This window comes from Rhinolophus sinicus, linkage group LG01, assembly GCF_036562045.2.
Source record: "Rhinolophus sinicus isolate RSC01 linkage group LG01, ASM3656204v1, whole genome shotgun sequence".
In the NCBI taxonomy this organism is placed as follows: Eukaryota; Metazoa; Chordata; class Mammalia; order Chiroptera; family Rhinolophidae; genus Rhinolophus; species Rhinolophus sinicus.
In genome coordinates this window covers 138,116,032-138,141,693 of record NC_133751.1, presented here as the reverse complement: position 1 = coordinate 138,141,693, position 25,662 = coordinate 138,116,032, and the positions used below count along the sequence as shown (strand labels likewise).

The 25,662-nt window shown below is 34.5% G+C and overlaps 1 protein-coding gene across 3 annotated transcripts in view; it reads right to left on the bottom strand.

The window, feature by feature from the left end:
* Positions 1–25,662, bottom strand: part of ACVR2A (activin A receptor type 2A) — an 80,642-nt gene that overhangs the window by 26,000 nt on the left and 28,980 nt on the right. For all 3 annotated transcript variants that reach the window (XR_002137829.2, XM_074335994.1, XM_019737423.2), the window contains exons 2-4: positions 9,203–9,410; positions 4,710–4,819; positions 4,369–4,523 (exon numbers count right to left, since the gene is read on the bottom strand). Coding sequence is in view for 2 of the 3 variants with exons in the window: in XM_074335994.1 (XP_074192095.1) it covers positions 4,369–4,523; positions 4,710–4,819; positions 9,203–9,410 (473 nt within the window). In the remaining variant the exon portion in view is untranslated. The remainder of the gene's footprint in view (positions 1–4,368; positions 4,524–4,709; positions 4,820–9,202; positions 9,411–25,662) is intronic.

Below are 25,662 nucleotides of genomic sequence, written 5' to 3'. Positions count from 1 at the left end.
ACAGAAGGAACATAATCAGACACATAAAATGCTCTTCTACAGCAACAATACAAGATGAAGAGAGAGACCTGGAAGCAAGAAGACCAGCTACAAGATTACAGAAATCGTCTCAGTCTTGGGTGTAAGAATGTGCTGAGCTACATACAACAGGATCAGAAGGGATAAACAGGCGAATGATGCGACTTTGGGAAAGGACGGGGCCAGAGGAGGGGCTGTCTGAGCTTTCACACAGGACGACCGGAAGACAGGGACACGGTGCAACAATGTTAGAGGCACAGAAGCACACAGGTTGTAAAGAAAGAAGAAGGGCTTCAATTAAATAAAATTTAAAAAACAGTAAAACTACTTTTTTCTATGCCCTTCACTATGCTAGATATATTTTAGAACAGATATTTTTATTGGTTATTAAGAACCATAATTAAAGACAGTTTTTTAAAACCATGCATATCCCTACATCACTTCTTCAGAAGAAAATACTAAGAAAACCAGAAGAAATTCTAAACGATTTTATGTCTTACAAACAAAGAATCCCAGCATTTAACTGACAGACCAGCTTATTAAGAAGCCACACCTGAGTATCTCTCAGTCCTCCCGATGCCCCAAAGCACTGATCTGTTTCCCAAAGAGAAGAAGACTCAGATCAGACCAAGGAATGAGTCCAGTATATGTAATTGTAGCTTCCTCTGCTGAGAATCACTGTAAATTCTTTTCAAGTACAGTTCTTATTGTAGTAATGACTCATCAACAAGGACTCACCGTGATAAGACTAACGTCTTACATCAGACCACTTAATCCACAAACCAGCCTTTAGCCAAAGATCTAAGGAAAAGTTTCCATAAGAAAAGGAATGACAAATTTTATGTCATTGGCTGAAAGTGTTCAAAGAATTTAGAGAAAGAATGTTCCAGAAACCCGCAACAAAAATATAAGATCTTTTCTTAACTGGACATGGAATCAAACTGAAAATGGGGACATGAATATGAGACGAAATACAGAAGTCACCTTAAGATTTCAAATGTGTATTATGTGTCTGCTACCTACTTTTCCCATCCCTCAAAAAAGCCTGGAATATCTACTAAGCATTGGCGCTATCAACTCAGACGCACAAGAATCTGTACCTACGACCCAATCGATGTTCATAAACCCTATTCTAAAATGTGCTAAACATTTTTTAATGGAAGACACATGAATATGACCTTCTATTTATCTATGACTTATTTTCCTTTTTGTCTTACCAGAGTCAATGTAATCACATTATTACTCACTTTAATAGTCAAACAATTCAACATCCAAAAGTAGGAAAAGAAATTAGTCTATAGGATGATTTGGAGCTAGCAGGGATTTTACTGAATTATCTGAAACACCCGACGCATTTCCTTTCTGGACAGAGGCAGAACAGCATAAGCAACAAGAGCAAAGCTTTAGTTGTCAGAGCCCTTGGCTCAGATTCCAGTTCTGATACTTGTGAGATCTGCTGTCTTGGTTTCTTTATCGATAAAATGGAGATGGCACTACATAAACAACCTGTGAGGTAAAAATCAAATCAGTACTTTCCACACTTGGCTGGTCACAGAATCACCTGGGAAACTGATGAGAAATCTAGTATCTCAGGCCCCATTCCATACTTTCAGGGGGGTGGTGCGGTGCAGGAATTTGTATTTTTTAACTAATTCTAAAGATGAGACCCATATACCAGTCACCACGATTTGGAAATCATGGGGAAAAATGATTATTGTATATATTTTGAATATTCTTATCTAATTTATATACTTCTATTATACATATATATATATATATATATACACACATATATATATAACTTACAAGCACTCTGCACACTACAAGTGTTCAATAAATGCTTGATATGATTACCAACAATTATTTTGAAATAGATGAAACTGAGTATTTTGTAACTAGACGGCCCATAAGTAGCCTTGCAGGACTAGTCTGCATAACCACTCACCAAAAATGAGACTGAGAGCACGGCACTAGACTTTCTGAGCTACAGAGAGAGACGACAGAAATGGAGAATGTGGAAACACTGATGGCAGTGCTCCTCTCCCACAACACATTTACGACAGAAGGAAACCATAAAGGTCAGGCAGGTCTTGTATGTCTAATAACAAAGCTTGACTATTCCAGGTCATTCCATCAAAAAGCTTTAAGTTCATTCCTTATTTCTCAGTAACTAATACAGTTCATCTCAATTCACCACAGAAGAAAGCAAGCAGAAAAGAAATGTGCACAATAACATTAACCATGGCAACAAATATTTAAAACCCACAGAGATGGGTACTATGAAAGACCCTTGGTTATTAAGTTACTTATGAATAATAATTGCATCTTTCCTTTTTAAAAGTCTAAACCTTTGAATTAATTAGCATCTCTAAGTAAAGTAGACTCATACACAAGAAAACTAGCCCTTTAAAAAAAAAAGTCCAACCATACTTTTGTATCAATATTATGTACAAATCAATGTTATCTGTAAGATTACATTATTATTCTTAGACTTCTATTAAGAAATAAATTTGTTTTTAAACATAGTTTCCAGTTTGTTTCTATCATACCACAAATATAGGGTACATTCTGATACCACTATAGAAATCAATACTCTGTCTTCTACATGTAGATAATAAACAAAAATAGTTACCACCCAGAGAAGGTAAATTGCATCCTATGGCCATTTGGAATAAACTACACATATTTGTTGGGAACTAAAATTTCTTGTTTTAAGATACCTTTTAGAGATGATTTTAAATACACCTACAACTTAGTTACAAATGTTTAAAAGTTAAAATATTTCAGCTGTACAAACAGTGCGCTTAACTAATTAAGTATTTTCACCTTTGGGTTTATTTCTACATATACTCATCTTACAAAGATTATGAGGCGCAATGACCTAATGGCAACAGACTGCTGCAAGTACTGAGGAAGAAATATGTTATGTAAATAAAGCTTAAAGGGAAGAAGTTTTCTAGTCATTACATTATAGGACTTTACCATTTTCTTCTCTCAAGTTTTAACCATTCTTACTGGTATTAGAGAAACAAAGTTAAACCAAGAGATCCAGAAGGCCAAGGTAAAGTAATCAGATTTTAAGAGTTAAAAGAAACAGTAAAAACTAGAGTTTAAAGATGTCTCAAGCAAGTATAACCAAAAGTTACCACCTTTCCTCAGCCTGCAGAAGAGCAACTACTTATATTAAAAGTCTTGTAAAGCACTGACCAGGGCCAACTGTCTACATGATAGAGAATGAGGAAAATTTCATAAATTTAATCTGACTACTCACGACACCTATATTTTCAGAAATATTCGGGGTCAGGGGAGTGAGAATCAAGGTCATTAAAAAAGTTGTTAGTCTTCAGTACACAACTGAGAAGCTGCAAACAAAAACTACCAACAACACATGATGAGAAACATCATGCTTCTGCTCCTTTCCCCCAAAACAGCATTTTTATGGATATATCTCTGTGGGGGCAGAGCCTCAGAAAGTAGTTTCCAGGCTCCCGGCCTCACATAGACAGATGCTGGCTCAGGTAGTAAATGGCCATCAACTGTGATTGCATGGCCATCAGCTGTGGCTAGTTGGCCGTCAGCTGTAACCAGTGAGCCATTGGCCACTAATATAACTGCTGTGGCTACGCTAGCAGAAAGAGAGGAGAGGAGAATGGGGGCTAGCAAGAAGATGGTGGCTGGGCTGGCAAGTGTGGATGGCGATTTGTGGACAGTGTGGATCCAGCCTCCAGTGAGAGTATAGTGCCGCCAGAGAGAATATAGTGGTATGACTCCCCTACCTATGGCTCCGTGGGTGTTCCTTTTTGGCCTCACCATATCCTGCGTTCTTATGTGGGGAGCGGGAGCAGAGACCCCGCAGGCCGCCCCACACGACAATCTCCCTATGAAACCTCTCTTTTCCACACTTCCTTGGTTACCTTTCTGGCTCCCTTCCCCTGGTTAAAAGGATAGTTTGGTAAGTAGTCTTGAAAAAGACACAAAATTTTAGGAATGGAGGAAAGAAGGGAAAGGGAAGGAAGGGTTATATCACTTCTCCATCATCAATTAGTTCTCAGGAAACAAAGCAGGGTGGATCCCACACTGTAAAGTACCTACAACTATAGTAAACTCTCCCAAGAAGAACAGGAAGGAGGACATCCTTCAATTTACTCTACTTCTACCCTTATGTGGTAAAAGTTTAAGACATAACAAATGAACAAGTTTACAAAATTAGATATAGTTCCCATGACAATAAACGTTAAAAAATTAACTCCAGAGGAAAATTATTTGTAACAACCTAGTGGGTTTCACCAAAGTAATATGCCTTCAAAATATACAATTTGAAACAGCACAAAGTACAGAACAATAACTTACTTGAGTTGGAACAAGTACAGGAGGGTAGGCCATTTTATGATGCCTATATACCCAAAATGCACAAATGACAATCCCGGCAATTAACATAAGTGGTACCAAGGAATAGAGCAAAATGTTGTAATAGGGTGGCTTAGGTGTAACTGGATTCGAAGTAGCTGTGGAAAGGGGAGAAAAAAAACAATTCAGATTTAGTCTACAAAATTCTACAATAAATATTTATTATAGGGTCAAATTTTAGGAGAAAAGGAAAAATAGAAGTAGGAATAAATTATTCCATCAACACAAATATGCTTTGCTTTCAATCTACTAAGGAGACATCCATATTTTCCATGTAAACTTACGCTGTGTGACTTCCATCTCCGGAAAATAAGAAAACCTTTCGTTACACATATTGCCCTCACAGCAACAAAAATATACTTCAGGGCTGTCTTTTTTTTCTATACAATCAGTCCTATAAACAAACAAAGGAGGAATAATTAAAATCAATATTATTATACTGAATCTACAATAGGTGTTTTCTGAAGTTCTTCTCAGAGATAAAATGTGTCATTTATAGTCAACTTCAAGATTTTGATCAATATTCAATGATCAATTCTTAAAATCCAAAACTGTTCCTGGAATTCTGTTACTAAATCTCATCAGAAGAAAATCAACAGCTGATTTTATAACAATCACATTGGCTACTTGAGACTGTTGCTTTAATTTGATTTTTAATGATCAAGCTAAGACAACTATCTTTTTTTTCTTTTTTTAATTATTAGAAAGCTTGAAGGGGAACACAAGCCAGTGAAGAAATTTCGTCTAGGAGTGCTTTTTCTCACAGGAAATATAGCTTTCCCTTTTCAGGAATGCAGAAACTGAACACTACATATAAAGCTGTACGTGTGTACATATAAATACATATATACAAATACATACATAAGTACACAAACACAAAATGATGCAAGTGCATATCTCATAGCAGAACATATCTCTATCAGAGACCCAAACTAGGCTTGGGAATTAAGTGTCATTTTTTTGTGGCAGATTTAAATTCCCTGAACACAATGAACAGGGTTAAGATAAGCAACAAGTAAAGAACAATATGTAAGAGCAGACATACAGAACCTAGTAACTCAAAAACTGATTCCAGTTAGGTTGACTGGGGAGGGATGAGGGCGGAGACGCAGCCCTCTATGTAGAAGCAAAGTTGCTGTAAAGATAGAGATTTACCTCCTAGAACAATTCCTAAAATCAGCCACTAAGAACCAGATACACAGCCCCCTCATCTGCAGGGGATATACTCCAAGACCCCCAGTAGATGCCTAAAACTGAGGATAATACCGAACCCTTTACAGTCTATGTATTTAAACTATACACACCTATGATGAAGTTTAAATTTATAAATTAGGCAGAGTAAGAGATTAACAACAATAACTAATAATACAATAGAACAATTATAACAATATATTGTAATGCAAGTTATGTGAATATGGTCTCCCTCTCTCATAACTGATCTGATAACCCAGACAGCTCCGAAGTGACTAACGTAGCGCATACATTGTGCACACGCTGGACAAAGGGATGAGTCACATCCCAGGCCGGGTGGGACAGGGTGGAGCAGGTGGCACGAGATTTCCTCACGACACTCAGAAGAGCACACAATTTAAAACTTACGAATTGTTTATTTCTGGAATTTCCTAGTCAATATTTCTGGACCGAAAAATGACACTCTTAATTCCTACGGGTAACTAAAGCCACGGACAGCAAAACTGCGGAGAAGGGAGGACTACTGTACCTATTTTTTTTTTAATCAAACATTTAAATATTGCTGATAAACAACAGGTAGGTTTAAAAACAAAGCTTAAAAATAACCTGTGAACTTTTGTGATGGTTATTAGAGTCATAAGGTTGAATTTAACTTTAAAATGAAAAGCTCAAAATATTTCAGAGAGAATGTAGTTTTAACAAAATCCAAACCTTAAAATGAAATCTATACAATTATGTATGTAGTAGAAAGTAAAAGATAAGTGAAAGCTAAATTTTTAACAATTTATAAAGACAAATGTATATGTAAACTTAAAATTTAATCTTTAGAATCATGCCTCAAATTAACATGATTAAATACCTATCCTAATTAGAAAATTACTTTTCGCCATTTCATTCTTATTACGCTTTCCCCATACTTTAACATATCTTGGATCTTTTCCTCTCGCCTACTTCTCTTACTACTCTTATTATTTGTTTTCTTAATCAAATTCACAGCATAAAAATAAAGTATCATATGCTTTTAAATTAGCATTTACCATATTTCCCCGAAAATAAGACAGGTCTTATATTAATTTTTGCTCCAAAAGACACATTGGGGCATATTTTTGGGGGATGTCTTATTTTTTCATGTACAATAATCTACATTTATTCAAATATAGTCAGTCATGTCATCTTCTTCTGGAACATCGTCATAACATACTAAATGCGTCCGTCTGGCTGACGATCTTAATTGGGGCTCATTTTCAAGGAAACACGGTAATCTCTAGAAACAAAGCTGGTGTAGTAAGTATCACTGTAAGAGCAAGCACTGGCACTGAATAACCCTCTTTCCATTATCTAGCAAAGTTTAACCTCCAGCAATACTGGTTTTGTCAGAAGCATAGTAGCTTTTTACTACACAAGGAACAGGGATCCCTGATTTCAACTAATTAGGGAAAGATAGTTGGGGATAAAGATGATACCCAAACCTCATTTAGCTTTTTTTTAAACTTGAGATATAACATTATATATTTGTATATATACATATATATATATACACACACACACATATATATAACTTTATATACATATAACATTGACACATAACATTATATTTTCAGATATACAACATAATGATTTGATATTTGTGTATGTTGTGAATGAAAACAAGTCAATATCCATCACCATACACTAGTTACAAATCTTTTTTCCTCGTGATGAGAACTTTTAAGATCTACTCCTCCTCTTAGCAACTTTCAAATACACAATACAATTTTATTAACTACAGTAACCATGTTGTACATTATGTCCCCAGGACTTACTCGTTTTATAACTGGAAGTTTGCACCTTTTGAATCCCTACACCCATTTCACCCACCCTTTACCCCCTGCCCTTGGCAACCACTAATGATTGGATCTCTGCATCTATGAGGTTTTTTGTTGTTGTTGGGTTCTGTTTTTTGTTGTTATTGTTTTTTTAAAGATTCCGCATACAAGTGAGATCATAGGGTTTTGTCTGACTTACTTTACTTAGCATAATGCCATCAAGGTCCATCCATGTGGTCACAAATGGCAAGGTTTCCTTTTTTATGGCTGAATAACATTCGTGTTTGTGTGTGTGTGTGTGTGTGTGTACACAGTGTATGTGTGTACACTGTGTACACACACACACACACACACACATATATTCTTTATCCATTCATCCATCATCGGACTCTCAGGTTGCTTCTACATCTTGGCTTTTGTACATAATGCTGCAATGAACATGGGGGTGCAGGTATCTTTTTGAATTGGTATTTTCATTTTCTTCGGATATACACCCAGAAGTGGAATAGCTGGATCATGTGGTAGTTCTTTTTAATATTTTGAGGGACCTCCATGTTGTTTTCCTAGTGGTCCTACTTGCCTTTCATAAGAGCAAATATCACTTGATGATCACCTCTGTTAATAGAGAGGCTAATAATCAATATGCAGTTGAAATGTATAATTATAGAGAAATAATCCCTGAGAATTTCAGATTTAGAAGGATACCCTAAATATTAAATATATACCTAAATGACTTTTAGTTTCTCATGAAAAAATGGAGCTAATTCCATTTTTATGGTCTAATTCAATACATTTTATTATTTATCACAAGTGACCAATCAACCACAAATTCATGGTAATCAACTGAACCTCCTAAAAGAGAATCAGGAATATCTAGTGTTCCATGAGTGTATCAGTTCTTTGGCTCCTAGAGGTCTGGTTATCTAGGACTTGGCAGCCTCTGCCAGCCATCAGCACCCACCACAGTGAAAATTCTGTGGCCCAGGAAGTTTAAGTGGTCAGCCTAGTATCTACGGGACTCCTTACAGAAAGATTACAAACAGTCAGTAACATGCCCACTGTGTTTTATTTCCAGCACAGAATAAAACAATTTAAGCAAGATCTTTTAAATAAAATGTAGCTTTCTATGAAGACTGTGCTAGTTGTGATGTAATTTTGAACGTCAAGTTAAAATGTCTCCTGGGGTAAAGAACAAAGGCCTATTTTGCAAGAAAAAAATGTAGTAAGATCAATTTCTTCCAGATACATAAAACAGAAAACTAAAAGGAAATTAAATACTATGATTAAGGTTTATTCTCCTTGAGGATAGATTTTCAACAGATATACTCTTTTTTAAAGCAATTTTAAAAATCCTTTTTCCTTTAAATTGGCTTTAAAAAAACACGTTTATAATCCTAACAATATAGGGAAAGAAATGTTTCTTATATACTTGGTCAGTTATTCAAAGTACATCAAAGATAAAACAAACACGCCATATTTATGTTATTATTTTAAAATATATATCTTGTCATTATAATGGGCTTCATAATTTTATCTTAAAATAAAGACTTAAGTGAAAACCCACATAGCATTATTTTTCAGATATACAAAATAATGATTTGATATTTGTATATATTGTGAAATGATCATCGCAATAAGTTTAACTAACATCCATTATCACACAGTTACATTTTTCCCCCTTGTGATAAGAACTTGTAAGATCTACTCTCTTAGCGACTTAAAAGAGGGGGAGGGAGTGAAAATTATTCAACATCATCATAAAAAAAGAAAGGTTTCCTTACCTGTCATAGCAGTTGATATCATCCAGCCAACAACCTTGCTTCACTATTTCAATGGAACCAGAAATATTCTTCCAGGTAGCAAAACAATGTCGCCGTTTATCTTTGTCACCATAACAGGGTTCAACACCAGTTCGGTTGGTTTTATCTCTTTCCCAATTAGCATTATAGAAAATACACTCCTGAGTTTCTGATCTACCAAGTATAGCACCTATAAGATAATAAAACAACAACTTAATATAACTGTATTAGCTCTTAAAATAAGAGATTGTCTCCCAGTATACCAACTTTAGATCTTCCTAAAATGTCAATAATTTACTGTCTTCTTATTGTTATAACAGGCTCAGGTTTCCAGATGAATTGCTGTCCTTTAAGTATAATAAGCATGCTAATACAAAGAGACTACATATATCACAACATTTCTCTGGAAAAGGCCAGTTTCACTTTACTTAAAAATGTCCTTGATGAAAAGCAGAAAAATCGTTAATTTTATTAAATCTTAACCCTTGGGTAGATGTCAATATTCTGTGTGGCAAAATAGAAACGAATCAAAAGCACTTCTTTATACTGAAATACAATGGTTGCCTCAAGAAAAAGCCCTTGCATGATTGAGTTGACAGAAATCAAGCACGGTTCTTTAGTCTTGGGTATCTGGCAGACACATTCTCAAAAATGAACCAAGTAAACCTGTTACTTCAAGAAAAACAACTGATAGCATGCATCGCCAATGGTAAAATTTGAGTTTTTGAGCAAAATTAAGAATTTTGGAAAATTTGTATCTATTGCCATTAGCCTGACACCTTCCCAACACTTAAAGAATTTCCTGAGATTAGTGATAATACTGACAAATGTTACTTTTAAATACTGAATTATGAAATGTGCCAATATTTGGAAGGTCTGTATAATTCAGTAAAACAGAATTTTTCAAATGAATTATGTGTGATGTTACAAAAGCATTCATGGATAAAAAAATCCATTCAATGTTCAAGATAGCCCAATATATTTTAATTTTACAGGGGACATAAAGTTCATTAATAGTTTCAGATTCCGCACTATAAATAACCTTTAAGAAACTATCTCTTGTCTTATATGGAAAAGCAGGGGAATGGAAATACCTAAAATAATTCTGAAAAATATGTACAAAAGAGAATTCCCACTCATTGTTTTTAAGACTTATTATAAAAAGCTTGTGGTCTTAGTCAGAAGACAGACAGATGCACCAATGAAACTAAACAGAGAATCCAGAAATAGACACACACATATATATGGTCAATTGATACCCAGCAAAGTTGCCAATGCATTTCAACAGAGAAAACAGTCTTTTCAACAACTGATGCTGGAACAATTAGATAGCTACATGGAAAAAAACAACAAAACTTCAACTCACATCTGCTATCAAATACAAAAATTAACTCTAAACATACCATAAACCTAAATAAAACCTAAAACTATAAAACTTCTACAAAAAAAAAGGAAAATATTTATGACAATAAGTTATGAAAGATTTCTTAGAACATAAAACATATGAGCATAAAAGAAAGAATTGATAAGTTGAACTCCATTCAAATAAAAACTTCTCTTTGAAAGTTAAGGAAAAAAGTAACAGACTAGGAGAAAATACTTGCAAATTATTTACTAAAAAAGAACTGATATACAGAATATGGAAAGGCCTCTCACAACTCAGTAATAAGAAAACACACTTCCTAATTTTTTTAAAAAATGGGTAAAAGATTCAAACAGACGCTTTGCCAAAGATCTAAATGGAAAATACTACATGAAAAGATACTCCATATCATTCGTCATTAGGGAAATGCAAACTAAAACTAAATCAAGTATGATTAGAATAACTAAAACGAAAATGAACAATCTCAAGAGTTAGTAAAGTTGTAGAGCAACTGGGTCTTTCATACATCAGTGGTGGAAATGTGAAATGGTCCAGACACTGGAAAACAGTTTGACAGCTTCTTACAGTTAAACATACACCTACTATATACTACCTAACAATCACACGCCTAAGTATTTACCTAAGAAATAAAAATATTATGTCCATGCAAAAACCTGCATGTGAATGTTTACAGTGGATTTATTCAGTAAATCACCAAAAACTAGAAACAACCCAATATCCAGCTCTGGTAAATGGATACATATCCATACAATAAAAAGAAATGAACTAGTAATAGCTGCAACAACATGGATGAACCGAAAACGCATTATGTTAAATGAAAAAGACAGACTGAAAGGTTACATATCATATAATTCCATTTACATGACACTTTGAAAAAGGCAAAACACTATGGGGACAAAAATCAGATCAAATGTTGCCAAAAGCTGGAAGTAAAGGGAGAGGGCTGATTATTATAAAAGGGCATGAGGAAACTTTTGGGGGTGATGGCAATATTCTACACTTTGGTTGTGGTGGTGATTATGACGATACGGGTTAATCAAAACTTACAGAATTGTATATCTAGAAAAGTACATTTCATTCTATGTAAACTGTATTTCAATAAACCTGACTTTAAAAAAAAAAAAAAAAAAGCAAAGATACCACCACAGGTTAGGTTTTGGCATAGTATCAAAGAAAAAAAAATCAACAATTATCTATAAAAGATATTAAAATACTCCTCGTTTTTCTAACTATGTATCTATGTATGGCAAATTTCCTTCATATCAAAACAACATTTCATAACAAACTGAATGGAGAAACAGATATAAGAATTCAGCTGTCTTCTACTAAAACAATCATTAAAGAGATTTACAAAAATTTCACTATGTTTTTTGTTTTGTTTTGGAAAATATTTGTCATAAAAATCTGTTTTGTTAATATATAATAGATTTATTATTGCCATTTTTAAATAATTATTTTAAAATTATCTGTCTTAATTTCTAATATAATATTCACAGACAGAAACTACATTAAAGAAGCTCTTTGGAGTTCTAAATTTTTTCAAGTCTGTAGTTCTAAGACCAACAAGCTTGAGAACTGCTGCCGGAGCAGTACTAGCAGAGGTGTAACTATAGGCTGCTAGAATCTGCGGCAGTAAATAGTGCTGTGACTTCCTCCCAAGTGTTAGAAACAATACCTGAGCTGGCAGGTTGTAAACTACAGCTCACTGTGTTCTATACAAGAAGAAATGCTACTACTATTCATCTGTATACAAACAGAAGCTATTTTCTAAAACATTTCTTTTCAAAAGCTTGTTAAGATATTAGCAAAATAAGTTTCCTCCTTTACAAAATAACCCAAAAGCCATCATTCACTGCCCACATTGTCTTAAAATGGGATGGACAAACTTTTTCTGTAAAGGGCTAGACAGTAAATATTTTAGGCTTTGCAGGCCATATGGTCTCTGTGACAACTACACAATTCTGCCACTGCAGCACAAAAGCATCCATAAAATAGTAAATGAATGAGCATGGTTATGTTACAATAACATTTTATTTATGGACACTGAAAACTAAATTTCATGTAATTTTTACAAGTCACAAAGTATTATTCTTTTCTCAATTGTTTTTAACCATTTAAAGGTGTAAAAATCATTCTCAGTTCACAGGCTGGATATGGCCCAGAGGCTGTGTGGTCAGCTACCTCTAAAAACAATGTCCTAATTCCAGCAGTCTAGTTAACCTACCTTTTGCTAACTAGAGGTGGGGGGGAGTGGGGGGGGTCCCTCTGTGAATTATCAATTGTGTAATTCATGTTAAAAACCACTATTAGGGGCCGGCCCGGTGGCTCAGGCAGTTAGAGCTCCGTGCTCCTAACTCCGAAGGCTGCCGGTTTGATTCCCACATGGGCCAGTGGGCTCTCAACCACAAGGTTGCCAGTTCAATTCCTTGAGTCCCGCAAGGGATGGTGGGCTCTGCCCCCTGCAACTAAGATTGAACACGGCACCTTGAGCTGAGCTGCCTCCCAGATGGTTCAGTTGTTGGTTGGAGCGCGTCCTCTCAACCACAAGGTTGCTGGTTCGATCCCACAAGAGATGGTGGGCTGTGCCCCCTGCAACTAGCAACGGCAACTGGACCTGGAGCTGAGCTGCGCCCTCCACAACTAAGACTGAAAGAACAACAACTTGACTTGGGAAAAAAACACACCATATATATATATATATTAAAAAAAAAACAACAAAAAACACTATTAGTTACTTTTACTTTCCAAAAGAAGACTCCATCAAGGCATAGGAATACCACTTAAACTACAGAATAATGATCAAAAAAACTGTTGCCCAGGACAGAAATTCCAAGTAAGTTTCAGCTTTGGTGTCAATGCCAATCAGTTAATCATGGCTTCCGGGAGCAGAGTATTGAGAAAGATTTTGAGGTCAAGGGTCATGAAATTAGTATGGAAGTGGGGAACCAACATCAGTGCTCTATTTGCCACCTCTAGTCTAGAGAAAAGACAAACAAATGACCATTTTCCTTACTTAAAAATAACACTTTTTAATTTTTAAAGGGTCAGTAAGATTTCAGGATGATTTTTGTAAATTTAGATTATCATTTGATTGATATTTTCCATAGACAAAAAAAAGACTGCTTACAGAGAAAATTGTGACAGTCTCACCACCCCCTCTCCTCAAGTTGATTCTGTAAATCAGTCTCTATCACATATCGCTAACTGAATACAAAATACAATAACATGATAATTATGAGAATAAATCAAATTATACGTATTTGTATGTTCTTAAGCTCACATTCTGATTTTAAAGGTATAATTCTAAAAAGGATGGCAGAAATTACCTATTTATCTACTGATTTTTAATAGCATTTCCCAATTTAAAATTTTATGAAACTTTAAATTCCTACCTATAGGTTCATTCTATCGAGTAATTCCAAATAGTTAATACTATTTTCAGAGGAAACAAATAGGCATAAAAGGCTTGTGTGCAGAGTTTCATACAATGGTTGTTAACCAGTGATGTGCGTCACAATCCCCTAGATGTTTGAATGCCATCTTGGAGGCCCTGAAACCAAATAGCTGAAAAGTACAAAGGGGGGGGAGGGATATATAGAGCGTGCCGAAAGGCAAAAACTGTATTAAAATTGTAATACTCAATACATACCAACAACAAAAGACAAATACAAGTCACATGTATACATTTTTTTGGTACCCCCAGTGTGTGTGTGTGTGTGTGTGTGTGTGTGTGTGTGTGTGTCCATCTTTTTGGCAAAGACTGACTGGTATTGTTATGCTCCTTAGTTAAAGTAACACTGGCTTAGTAGACTGTAACCTGAACTTGGAATTTAGCATACAAATTGTGACCCTGAACAAGTTACCAAACCTTTAACTACCTTGTTTCTACATCTGATTCAATTTCCATAATAAATCCACAATTAATATTAGGGATAATCCCACAGTTTCATAATCCACATTCAGATTAGTTATAATAAATCAAAAAGTCCAGTCACAGAATTCAGTGCCAGACTTAATTTAGATAATTGTTCTACTTCCACAGTACTTAATGACTAGTACTGACCATTTTTTCTTTGAAAAAGACAGAAAAGCAAAAAAAAAGCAATATAAAGGACCTGAAATTTGATAAACCATTTGGCCACAAAAAAGACCTGCAAAAATCATACTGAAATTTAAAATACACCTCCCATGAGGAAAAAGTAAATACCACCTAACATAAGCGCATCTGAGGGTTTTATTTTTTAAAAGCATGAAGTTTTAAAATAACACACCAACACTAATTTTACATAACCTCTTCCAGAAACAGAAGAGAGTACTTCACAACTAATTTTATGAGGCCAGTATTACCTTGATACCAAAAACAAAGATAGTACCCACAAAAACAGTAATAGAGATTAATACCTCTCCTTAACTTAGATGTAAAAATCTTCAACAAAATTTTAGCAAACAGAATCCAACAACATATTTTTTAAAAGTAATATACTACAACCAAGTGGTATACCAGGTATGCAAGGTTGGTACAACATTCAAAAATCAATAAATGCAATCTGCTAAATCAACAGGCTAAATTAAAAAAAAAAAAATCATTATGGCCCATCTGTACACCCAGAATAGAGGGGAACTTCTTCAAACTCACAAAGAGTACCTACAAAAAAACCTACAGCTAACATATACTTAAATGGTGAAAGACTGAATGCTTTCTCGCTAAGATCAGAAATAAGGCAACGACATCTACTCCCACCACTCTTACATAACAGAGTACTGAAAGTTCTTGCTATTGCAGTGAGGCAAGAAAAATAAATTCAGGGCATACCAATTGGAAAAGAAGATATAAAACTGTTTCTATTTGCAGATGGCACGACTGTCTATCTAGAAAATGCCAAGGAATCTTCAAACAAAAAATGCTAGAACTAGTAAGTGAGCTCAGTTAAGGTAATAGAACAAAAGATCAACAAACAAAAATCAAATATATTTCTATATACTGACAATGAACACAAGTGGAACTGAAATTAAAATGCAATACTAGTTAAAACTGCTCCTAAAAAAATAAAATACTTAGATGTAATCTAACAAAACATGTATAGGATCTGTATGATGAAGATTATAAAATATTGATGAAAGAAATCAAAGAAGACCTAAATACTTTGAGAGACATTGTGTTCATAGATCGGAAGATTCAACATAATAAAGATGTCAATTCTCTCTAAATTGATGCATATTGTAGGTTTACAGCAATTTCTTTGTAGACAGAAATGAGCTTATTCTAAAATTTTTTGAAAAAGAATAAAGTGAGAGAAACCACTCTTCCTGATGTTAAGGCTTACCATGTAGCTGTACTGAGCACGACATGTGATACTGGCAGAGGGACAGACAGACACAAGATCAACGGAACAAACAGAGAACCCAGAAACAGAGCCAAAATATGCCCAATTCATTTTTGACAAGTGAGCAAAAGCTACTCAATGGAGGAAAGATCGCCTTTTCAATAAATAGTGCTGGAGCAATGGGACATGGTTCAAGAAATATTTTGTGAACACCCTCCCCTTTGCTGTCTATCATCTAGTAGTTCCTGAAAACCCAGCTCTTGTAAAAATCCTCCCAGGTTAAATCTCACATATGTGACAAATTTCAAGTTTTCTCAAGGTAGACGTAACAAAATTCCAGATGTCCTTTAATCATGACTTATTTCCCCAAAATGGACACTACTTGCATTGCAAACTTAAAATGTTTTATTTTATATTTATTCATTGTTTTTAATATCAGTTGTGTACACGTCTTTACATATCAGAATGCCACTGAGTCTAAGGCTATCCATTTACTTGCCTTTCAAACACAAATAGTACTCAATGAAAAAAATGTAAAAATGCAATGTAACAACTGAATTAAAAACTTACCTCTACTGCCACCACTCCCCCACCCAACTCCTCTGAAACAGGTAGATGGAATTAAACTATCTTCCACAATTATGACTTGTATTAATTTCTTTTCTAAGTAATACCACAATGTTTTTCACAGCCCTGTGACCAGCCTTACCCTACCATTATTTTCCTCTGTGTGCAGCCAACATTAAACAGAAAGAATTGTTTTTGACAACTTACAAATCTGAGCCTCACTTCTGAATAAGTTTCCTAATGCCTTCTGAAACTATGAAGAAGTCATTGAGAATATAGTATAAACAGGCATGCAACTGAATGCCTTCCCTAAACTTACGTCCCAGGGGCAACTTACGTCCTCTGGGAAGGATTAATGAAGTCTCAAAAATAATAAATCCAACTTGAAAAGGAATTCTAGTTTCCCTTTCGCGTCATTGCTTCCTGCCCCTCTAGGGGTAAGAACACATGTCCAAAGAGAATCAGCTATGGAAGGCAGATCAAACTGAGTCATAGTTTTAATCCAAAACGTTCATAGTACAAATAAAAAATACAACAGGATCAAGAACATTATACAAAAGAATGATTGTAGGTAAATTAAGTAATTGGGAAATTCTGGTATAATACAGTCCTTCATGGCACCAAGAAACCCTAAAATAAGTAAATATATACAGCATTTTATCAGCTCAACAGATATTATTTAAGTCCCTCACTATGCTAGATAGTCAATTATCCTGAAACTTATAAGCAAGCATAAATGAATGACTATTATACAACCCTCAATATGAAGGATTCCCCAATTTTTCCCCAATGAGATTTAAATTTTTTTTTACCAACTTGAAACATACAAATCTGTGTGTGTGTGTGTGTGTGTGTGTGTGTATGAAACAGACCAGTGTATACTTGTTTTAACTCATTAATTTAGTTTTACAAATATTTCAAAATCATAAAGCACAAATATTTTCCAAAACAACTTTGTTCAAACTTCACATGTATCTTTCAACAAATATCATCTCGTTACCTTCTTTTTGAGTCATCTAAAAGTATCAAAATGTAAATAATCTTCACTTCCATTTAAGTTGTCTGAAAAGCATTATTTTTGAAGTCATATAGAATATTGTCACTAGAAATGTCTTTCAAAGCCACAAACATCCATTCACATAATACTAAGACAGTGATTTTTTTCAGTGTTGTATAGGTATATAAAAGCTACTTACAGTACTGATTTTAAAAGTGAGCTTTTAAAGGTTTTTTTTTTTACAACCTTTATAAATAGTTTACAACAAATTATGATAGTAAACCACCACCACCCCCAAGAATAATTTCTTATTTGTTTAAACTCTTTATCCCCTTCTACCTATTCCCCCAGGAAACCTCCATAAATATTCAAAAGTAGCACTTACTGGCATCATTTCAAGTTTGCCAGTATTCTCCAAACTATTCAAAATAAATTATTGAGACAGAGCCTCAAAATATGAAAAACTTTGTAAGAATTCAAATATAAAATGATTCTTTTTGAGGAATAATCTTTTAAAGAAAACTGCTTCATAATAAACATATACATATGAAAAAAATGATTATATGCTTGTAATGTAAATTAAAATGCCAAGATAAGGGCTATAGATAAACGCTTTAGGAATCTGGAGGAAACCTAGAACCTCCCTTGGACTCTGAGCTTCTAGAACAAGCTGTTATCATCTGTGCCTGGAACAGTACAGGAACTCAACAAATGTCCCCTAAATCAGGAGGAAGGAGAGGGGGAATAAGGGGAGGGACCGGAGAGGGAGCCTGGGGAGAGGAGGGGGAGGAGGGAGAGGAGGGGGAGGAGGGAGAGGAGGGGGAGGAGGAAGAGGAGGAGAAGGAGAAGGAGAAGACAGCTTTATGCAGGAAATGGGACTAAGGCAGGGCTACTAAGGAGAGAGAACAAAGGCAAACACGGGCAGGAAGATCATGACCAAATAAACAGGGCTGTGAATAATCAGCGTTTGATGAGACTGCTCTCACTAGACATAAACTTTCCATATTCTTTAGTATTGGATATAATCATGGCAGGTTTGCAAGACATGAAAAATTAAAAGAAAAAACAGAAGTGGTATTTCTTTAACATTAATTTGAAAACATAAGTAAACTGTGTTGGAATGTGAAAAACCTCAGTAAGCCATATTAACCACCCAATAAAAACCAAATGTCTATAATATCCATGCTGACCAGATGGCCACAGGTTATCAAGAGGAGTGGCAAGTTAGAATACAGAGATCAGACCTTCATTTGGTCTCTGTGGGTATAAGAAAGTAAAAGATAAAAGTGATTTGATTTATAAAAGTGATTTGGGTTAGGTGGTAGGATGTTTATCATATATCAGCTGTAAAACAAAGCTTGCTTCCATTAGTATTTACCACGTTTCTTTGTTGCTAACTCTCTTCCTGATATTTTAGTCTTGCTGTCATGAAAGATATGTATTGCTGGGGATAAATATCTTCAAAGATAAGGCACAACAGAAAAGTGTTTGCCTATAACAACAAAATGTGTGGGATATCTATAAATGCCCAGGTCTCAAGATTAAAACAGTTCTGTGCAGTTCTCGGGGACTCATTCAAACTACAAATTACATCAAAACAGGTGAAAATACATATAAGTATTACCTACACTGTATGAAACAGATTTCTGATATTAGATTTTCACCTTTTGGGAGGAGGGAAAATCATGGTAACTACAGCTAAAGGCCAATACCCCTATCAGAATTAATGGGCTATTTTTAAAATTGTACAAAGCCAAAATTAGGCAAAAATTTAGAAGGGTAAGAGATGAAAGGTAAATTCTCAAAATCAGAAGAGACCTCCTAAAATATATTAAGGACACACACACACACTAGTTTTTACTAAAAACAACCTACAAGTCTCAATTACACTGAGAAGATACTGAGGTGTTTTAGTGCTTTATTTACTTGGGAAGATGCAGGCCTTCTTTTTATTAAAACTTCAAACTCTGATGCAAAAAGAATAAAAATGGATCACTTCAGCTGCTTTGAAAATGTGAAATATTACCACAGTAGTGAGGAACCAGTAGTATCAAGAGTGAGAAACTTAAAATAACTCATCACAAAAGTTTTCATCAAAGCAATATCTGACAATTTAAAACCAGCAATTGAAGAAAATTAGCAATTATTTATTAGAGTAGCTTTAAACAGCAATACATTTCTATTAAAGGAAAAGAATGCAAACTGAAAACTCACTATGATATTAAATAACTTACACAGAATCACTTAACTAGCTTTAATTTTAAAATTAGCTTTTTTCATATTTATAACTAAGATTCCTAGTATTAGAAAAGAAAAATCTAAAATTCTTGTTTATTACTTTTATGTGTTACCTAATTTCTTTCCCACTAAAAAACTCATTTTAATAATTTGTTTCTATGCAACTATAACCCCATCATAGGTCTCCTGGTATCCTTTCTTTTCTGTAGTAATACACATCACAGAAGACAATTCACCTTCCCTATTTGGCTGTCCTGGGCTGTTTTTAAGCATTAGCAAGAAAATTAAAGTCCACAATGTCCCAAAAGACTTCTGATAAACAACTTAGAAATATAAATAAATTTTCAAATAAATTTTTTGCGTGACAATGCGACATTTTAGGCCTTGTTAAATTTTTTTTTTTTTTAAACTAAGCACCTTCCTACCACCAAACAATCACTTCTAAAGAAAAACACACTTTCTGGCATTCTTCCCAGGAATATTTTTTGTCTTGCCTGTTACACTCTGTACTTAGTACTTATTATCAGTGTGACAAAATATTGCAATATTCCGTCCATCTAGTTTAAGTAATATAAAGTAAAAACACAAATACGGAATAAAAAAGATAAACATTATGTTGTGACACTAGACACAGTATGTGCACGCGTGTGTGTAATAAGGAAAGTAAGTAAAAGTACTTAAAAGTCAACATTTAGCCACTGGTTATTTAAGGACTCCTAATGTTAATTCCTGACAAATTGCTAAGGTAACCACCTAAAATGTATTTCAACATTTTTAACTCATAGATGACTAATTTCCCCCATATAGTTCCAAAATAAGTATGTACCACTTTTACACAAAGATTTGCAAACATAAATTTCTCCATTTCTCAAACTTCTTTCTTAGTAAAAAGCCTCAACATAAAGTTTTAGTGCCAAAAAGAGCACCAGATTTGTAATGGTAGAATTTCCTTTTATAAAAGAGGCAAGCAGCCCCTTTAAATAAATCCCTTACAATTTGCCTATTTCTTAATTCACTTAATTGTAGATCCAGTTTAATACAAAAAAGGCCCATTTCTGTATTAGCAAAACTTTTAAAGTACCTTATTTCTTAAACTCTTCCCTAAATACAAAAGGTACTCTACACAGGACTTGTTTAATAATGCTGAGTAACCTCCAACTCAATTACTAAACTACTAAATGACAAAAGATATGCATTATATTGTTTTCTTCAAAAAAATATTCTTTAAAAGTCACCGACATAGACACACTGACATCCAGGCAGAGAAAATACAGTATGAAGGCGTCAGAATCAGAGAGCTGTCTCATACTCCTAAGGAAAGACTTGACATCTGTTGGGGCAGAAATACACTTCAAGTTGGTATATTTGATTAGTAGCCCAGAACAAAGCATTGATTTTATCATCAACTACCAAAGAACTTCACTTTCCTGAATATTTAAAGTAAGAATATATAGAATAATAGGCAAGAGCCAGCAAAAGAGCAAATCACAAAACTCCAAATTTCTGATTCACATGACTAGCACCTGGGACCACATTTAAGATTAGTTTTCTAGAAAAGCCTGGCAAATTTCCAGACCTCAACCTCCCCGTGCTTTTTAAATTATTTACAAGGGGAAAGAGGTAATGATTGTAAGAAAAGACCTGCTTTCTTCTAATTTTAATCAATATAAGTAGGCTTCTTATATTAAGGGGGAGAGACTTACAATTAAAAAAAAGGTGGGAAAAATAGGAGCCCAATGCTTTCCCTTCCCAAAGAGAAAATTCCACTCATCTACCCCCCATTCTACCCCTGGCAGGGCACTTTAATGTCTATCTTGGTGACATGCTACATGAAATCTTAGAGGACACTATTTCCTTCTCACAGGTCAATCATCTTCTACATTCAACAAATACACGTGCATAGTGTTGTCACACTATGTGCTTAGGCCTTTTGACATTTAGGTACTACGGAAAATAGTGAAAATGAAAGTATTTTCAAAACTTGAGAAAACTTTAACCTCCACCTGGAAAAGAAGAGGAAAACAAGAGGCTTAATTTTCAAAACAAAACACTAAAAGCAGAAAGTAAGAGAGAAATTCACAAATGTTAGATACTGCTGAACTTCAATGAAGGCTTATTCTCATTTCTCCTGGAAGGTAAGTGGGAAAACAGGAACCACAACCAGAAGATCACAGAGACTAGGGGATTTCAATCTTCATCAGTGTACTTTAGTTAAAGGAAAAACACGATGTTAACGCCTCTAAAAAGGTAGACTTTTGTCTAGAAACTGAATTTAGAAGATAAAAAGGTGAATAAATATAAAAATGGAGCGAGTATACTGACTTAGCATACAAAAGCGCTCAGCAGCCATCAATGTGGGATGTTAAGAGCAGCCACAACACACCGACTCCTTATTCACAGACTGAATACATTGCAGAAAGGAAATAAATCCCCCATCAAGGCATGCGGACTAACTATAAAGAAATGCATACTAGTATCCTTAATTAATAAAACAATAAAATAATGTTACCTATCTTGTCAAATGAAAATTTACAGATGACTAAAACAAAAGAAAAAGCAAGATCAAGTCAGAAATTTAAGTCATAAGTAACAGAATTAGAGAAAATCTAAACTAGTATTTGAAGGAAGTGAGTGTCAATGGAGTAATAAAGTTATTACTGCATATCACCAATGTCTCCCCCTGGACAAGAGCAAGAGTCTCCCTAACTGATTTCCCAGCTTCCACTTTTATCCCAGCCAATCAGTTCTTCATCCAGAAGTCAGATCCTTTATTAAAGCAAACACAATCAATCACTCCCCCAATTTAAAGCCATTCAAAAGCTCCCCACGATCCTGGGCCTTAAAATAAAACTTGAACAAATCTTGTAAGGCCTTCCACTCTGGCTCCTATTCAGCCTCAATACACACCAGACAAGTGAACTTCCTTATGTGAACATCAAGCTCTTTCAGTCCCTGATAAATTCTTTCTACCACCACCCTCCCTATCTCTAACCCCTTTTAATGTATGGGTGAACACATTTAGTCAGGTTTTTAAAATATATGTATTTACCATCTTCTTCACTCCCAAGAAACTACTTATCTCTAAACTTTTAAAAAACTAAAATAATCTATAAATAACCATTACCCCTCCCTCAAAAAAAAAAAAAAAAAAAAAAAAAAGCCTCATTTGCTATTTAATTCATAAGAGACAAAGGGAAAGCCCTTAAGTCTAATAATAACCATTCTCTAAAAATACCTAAGTCACAATAATACAAAATATGTACCCTTTCTCTAAAACCCAAAGAAAGCTAACCAAAAATTCCAGATAAACATTCTAAAACAAATGAAAATCTGAATCTAGTTTACAGTTACTGGACTTAGTAAAAATTAATACTGCTTATTAGTAAAAATATAAAAGTTAACATTGGTAAAAGTCATGTTTGCCCACTTTAAAGATAAATACATCCATCTAACACCTTTCAACAGTTACCAAAGTTGTTTTAGATATTCACTTGTCTGGATCCTATAAAAAAGGAGTAGCAGGAATAATAAAATCAGATTAACACCTATTTTTACTTAGTATTATAAAGCATGTTTAATCTAAATCTTTCATATTTACAATTTTAAAATATTTCCTCCAAATCTAGCTTTAATCTTTAACTTCTAAACTGAAAGAAAAGTTTTCCTTCAACACTTTCTTCCAAATTATACATTCATATGGTCTTACTATATTAAACTGCCCAAAACCTAATAATTTTATGTTAATTACCACAAAAGAATTATTTTAATAATATCTCAATAGATTTTTTCCTTCCACAACTATATATATATATATAATATTATAGGCAATAATTTTTACTGTAGCTATTTCTCTATATAACCAGGAATATAGTTTTCAAAGAGTAAAAAAGGTAGCATGATAAATGTAACACTAACCGTTTTAATCAAGGATCAAAGTTACAGCAGCACACACACAGTCTAGACTAGCCTCCTTCAGAAAGCTTTCATACAAACACCTGTAAAGCATATTACACTTAGTCCACAAATTTTATCATCTACACTAATAAAACTCAACTGAAATATCATGTTTACACTGAAAACATGCCAGGTTTTACTTCAGCAATAATCAATAACTGATAAGTTTTACTATGTGAATGATTAAACTATTTTCTAATATGCCATCACCTACATCTCATTAATACAATCAGAAAAACTCCTGTTTACTTAAGCTAATTGTAAAAGGAAATTTTTGTGTTCAGCCATATGACAGACAACCCTGGGAAAGTAGAACTGAAGAATAGTAAATAAAATTAAACTATTTACTTTTAAATCTAATAGTGGAAGAAAGTTAACACATTGATACATCCTTGCTTATGTTCTAATAAGTTAAATATTTTGAAGAGAATTCTGTTAGCCCACCTTGAATGCCATTCCACCATTTCTTACATCCTCCCACTCAGAAATGTTTACATCCATCATTCTCTTCAAGAACAAAGATCCACAGAACCCTAACAATGTTTATGTGTGAAACATTTAAACATGAGACCAAAAAAATCCTTGCTAGTGAGCTATTAAAAGACAGCAAAATAAGATTTAAAGAAGTTCAAATATAAGGCACTTTCCTACAAGTTAAAAGCTACTTTCCCAGTGCCAGAAACTAAGGCCACAGCTGGCCAATGTTTAGGTTCAGGTCTAACTGGGAATGGAAGTCTGGGATCAGATACATCTGGAAACAAAAAGCAAAGGAATTCAGACACACCGAGACTTCAGCAGTAATGCTACTTCTGTTAGCCCTTGTCATACTCAGTGATATATTTGAACACTAAGGTGACAGAGAAGGGACAGCAGCAATGGGATAGAAGAAAAGGATGGAGGGAGTCAAAAAGCAGTTGAAAGAACACGAGGAACAACTGCATCCATCAGAGTTGTTCTCAGTGAAGCAGCTGGCTGGCTGGTGACTGAGGGGTCAACAATTCTAATCCCCGGCCTTCCACTAAGTCTGAAGACCAGTTCCTGGTGGAATTCACATACCCTCTTCCCGTTTAGCACTTACACACACACCCTCCTGACCCAATTTTCAGTGAAGAACAATTTTGCTTTTTAAAAACAAATTAAGAAGAGGGAACAACTGCAACAAAAGTTTGAGTCCAACAGGAACTTACATATCATAGATATGAAAAGCATCATAAAGCTGATGAAGAGAATGACAGTGATAGGCTGATGAGAATTACGTTTGGTGCCACACAATCCAAGATCCATCTTTAATATTAGCATTTTCAAATATAAATAAGCACTTACGTCATATACCTCTAACACTTGAGGAGAGGTTTAGGAGCAAATGCCTAAGAAAAAAGCACTGGTGTAAGTAAATGGCTTTTATCAAACCAAATTTTAATTTTTTGCTTAATTTGACACATAGGAGTTTTTAGTTTTTTATTAGCTATTTTATTCATTTTATAATTATACCATACAGTAAAACGGGAACCCAAGATTAGGGAGAGAGACAAAAAGTGAGATATATTAAAAGAAAAATAGGAAGAACAGTGAGTGAGCAGACTATTTAAGTGAGAAACAGAAAGAAGGACCAAAACCTACGGACTATTCAAGGGAGAGAAGGCATTTAACCCTGTCAGGAGGTGAGTGCTAAGTAGACACTGCCGGCAGGAGCACAGTACTAGGCAAACAAGCGCCGCCGTCTTTCGTTCCTAACAGAAGTACCACATACTGCCTATCTTAGATTCTGCTTCCCTGTTTATTTTGGCACCAAATGTTAACTTTTCACTCATGGATGGTAATGTTTTTGGATCCCTGAAACTAAAAAGAAAGGCTGAGGAGGTATATCAAGAGCCAGCCATGTCCTATGATTTTCTTTTGTTTTCTGTGATACTACACAGCTTTACCCTGCAGGTGATAGGCTTGTCCCTTCATTACACACCTTTGTTACTGTGTTTTC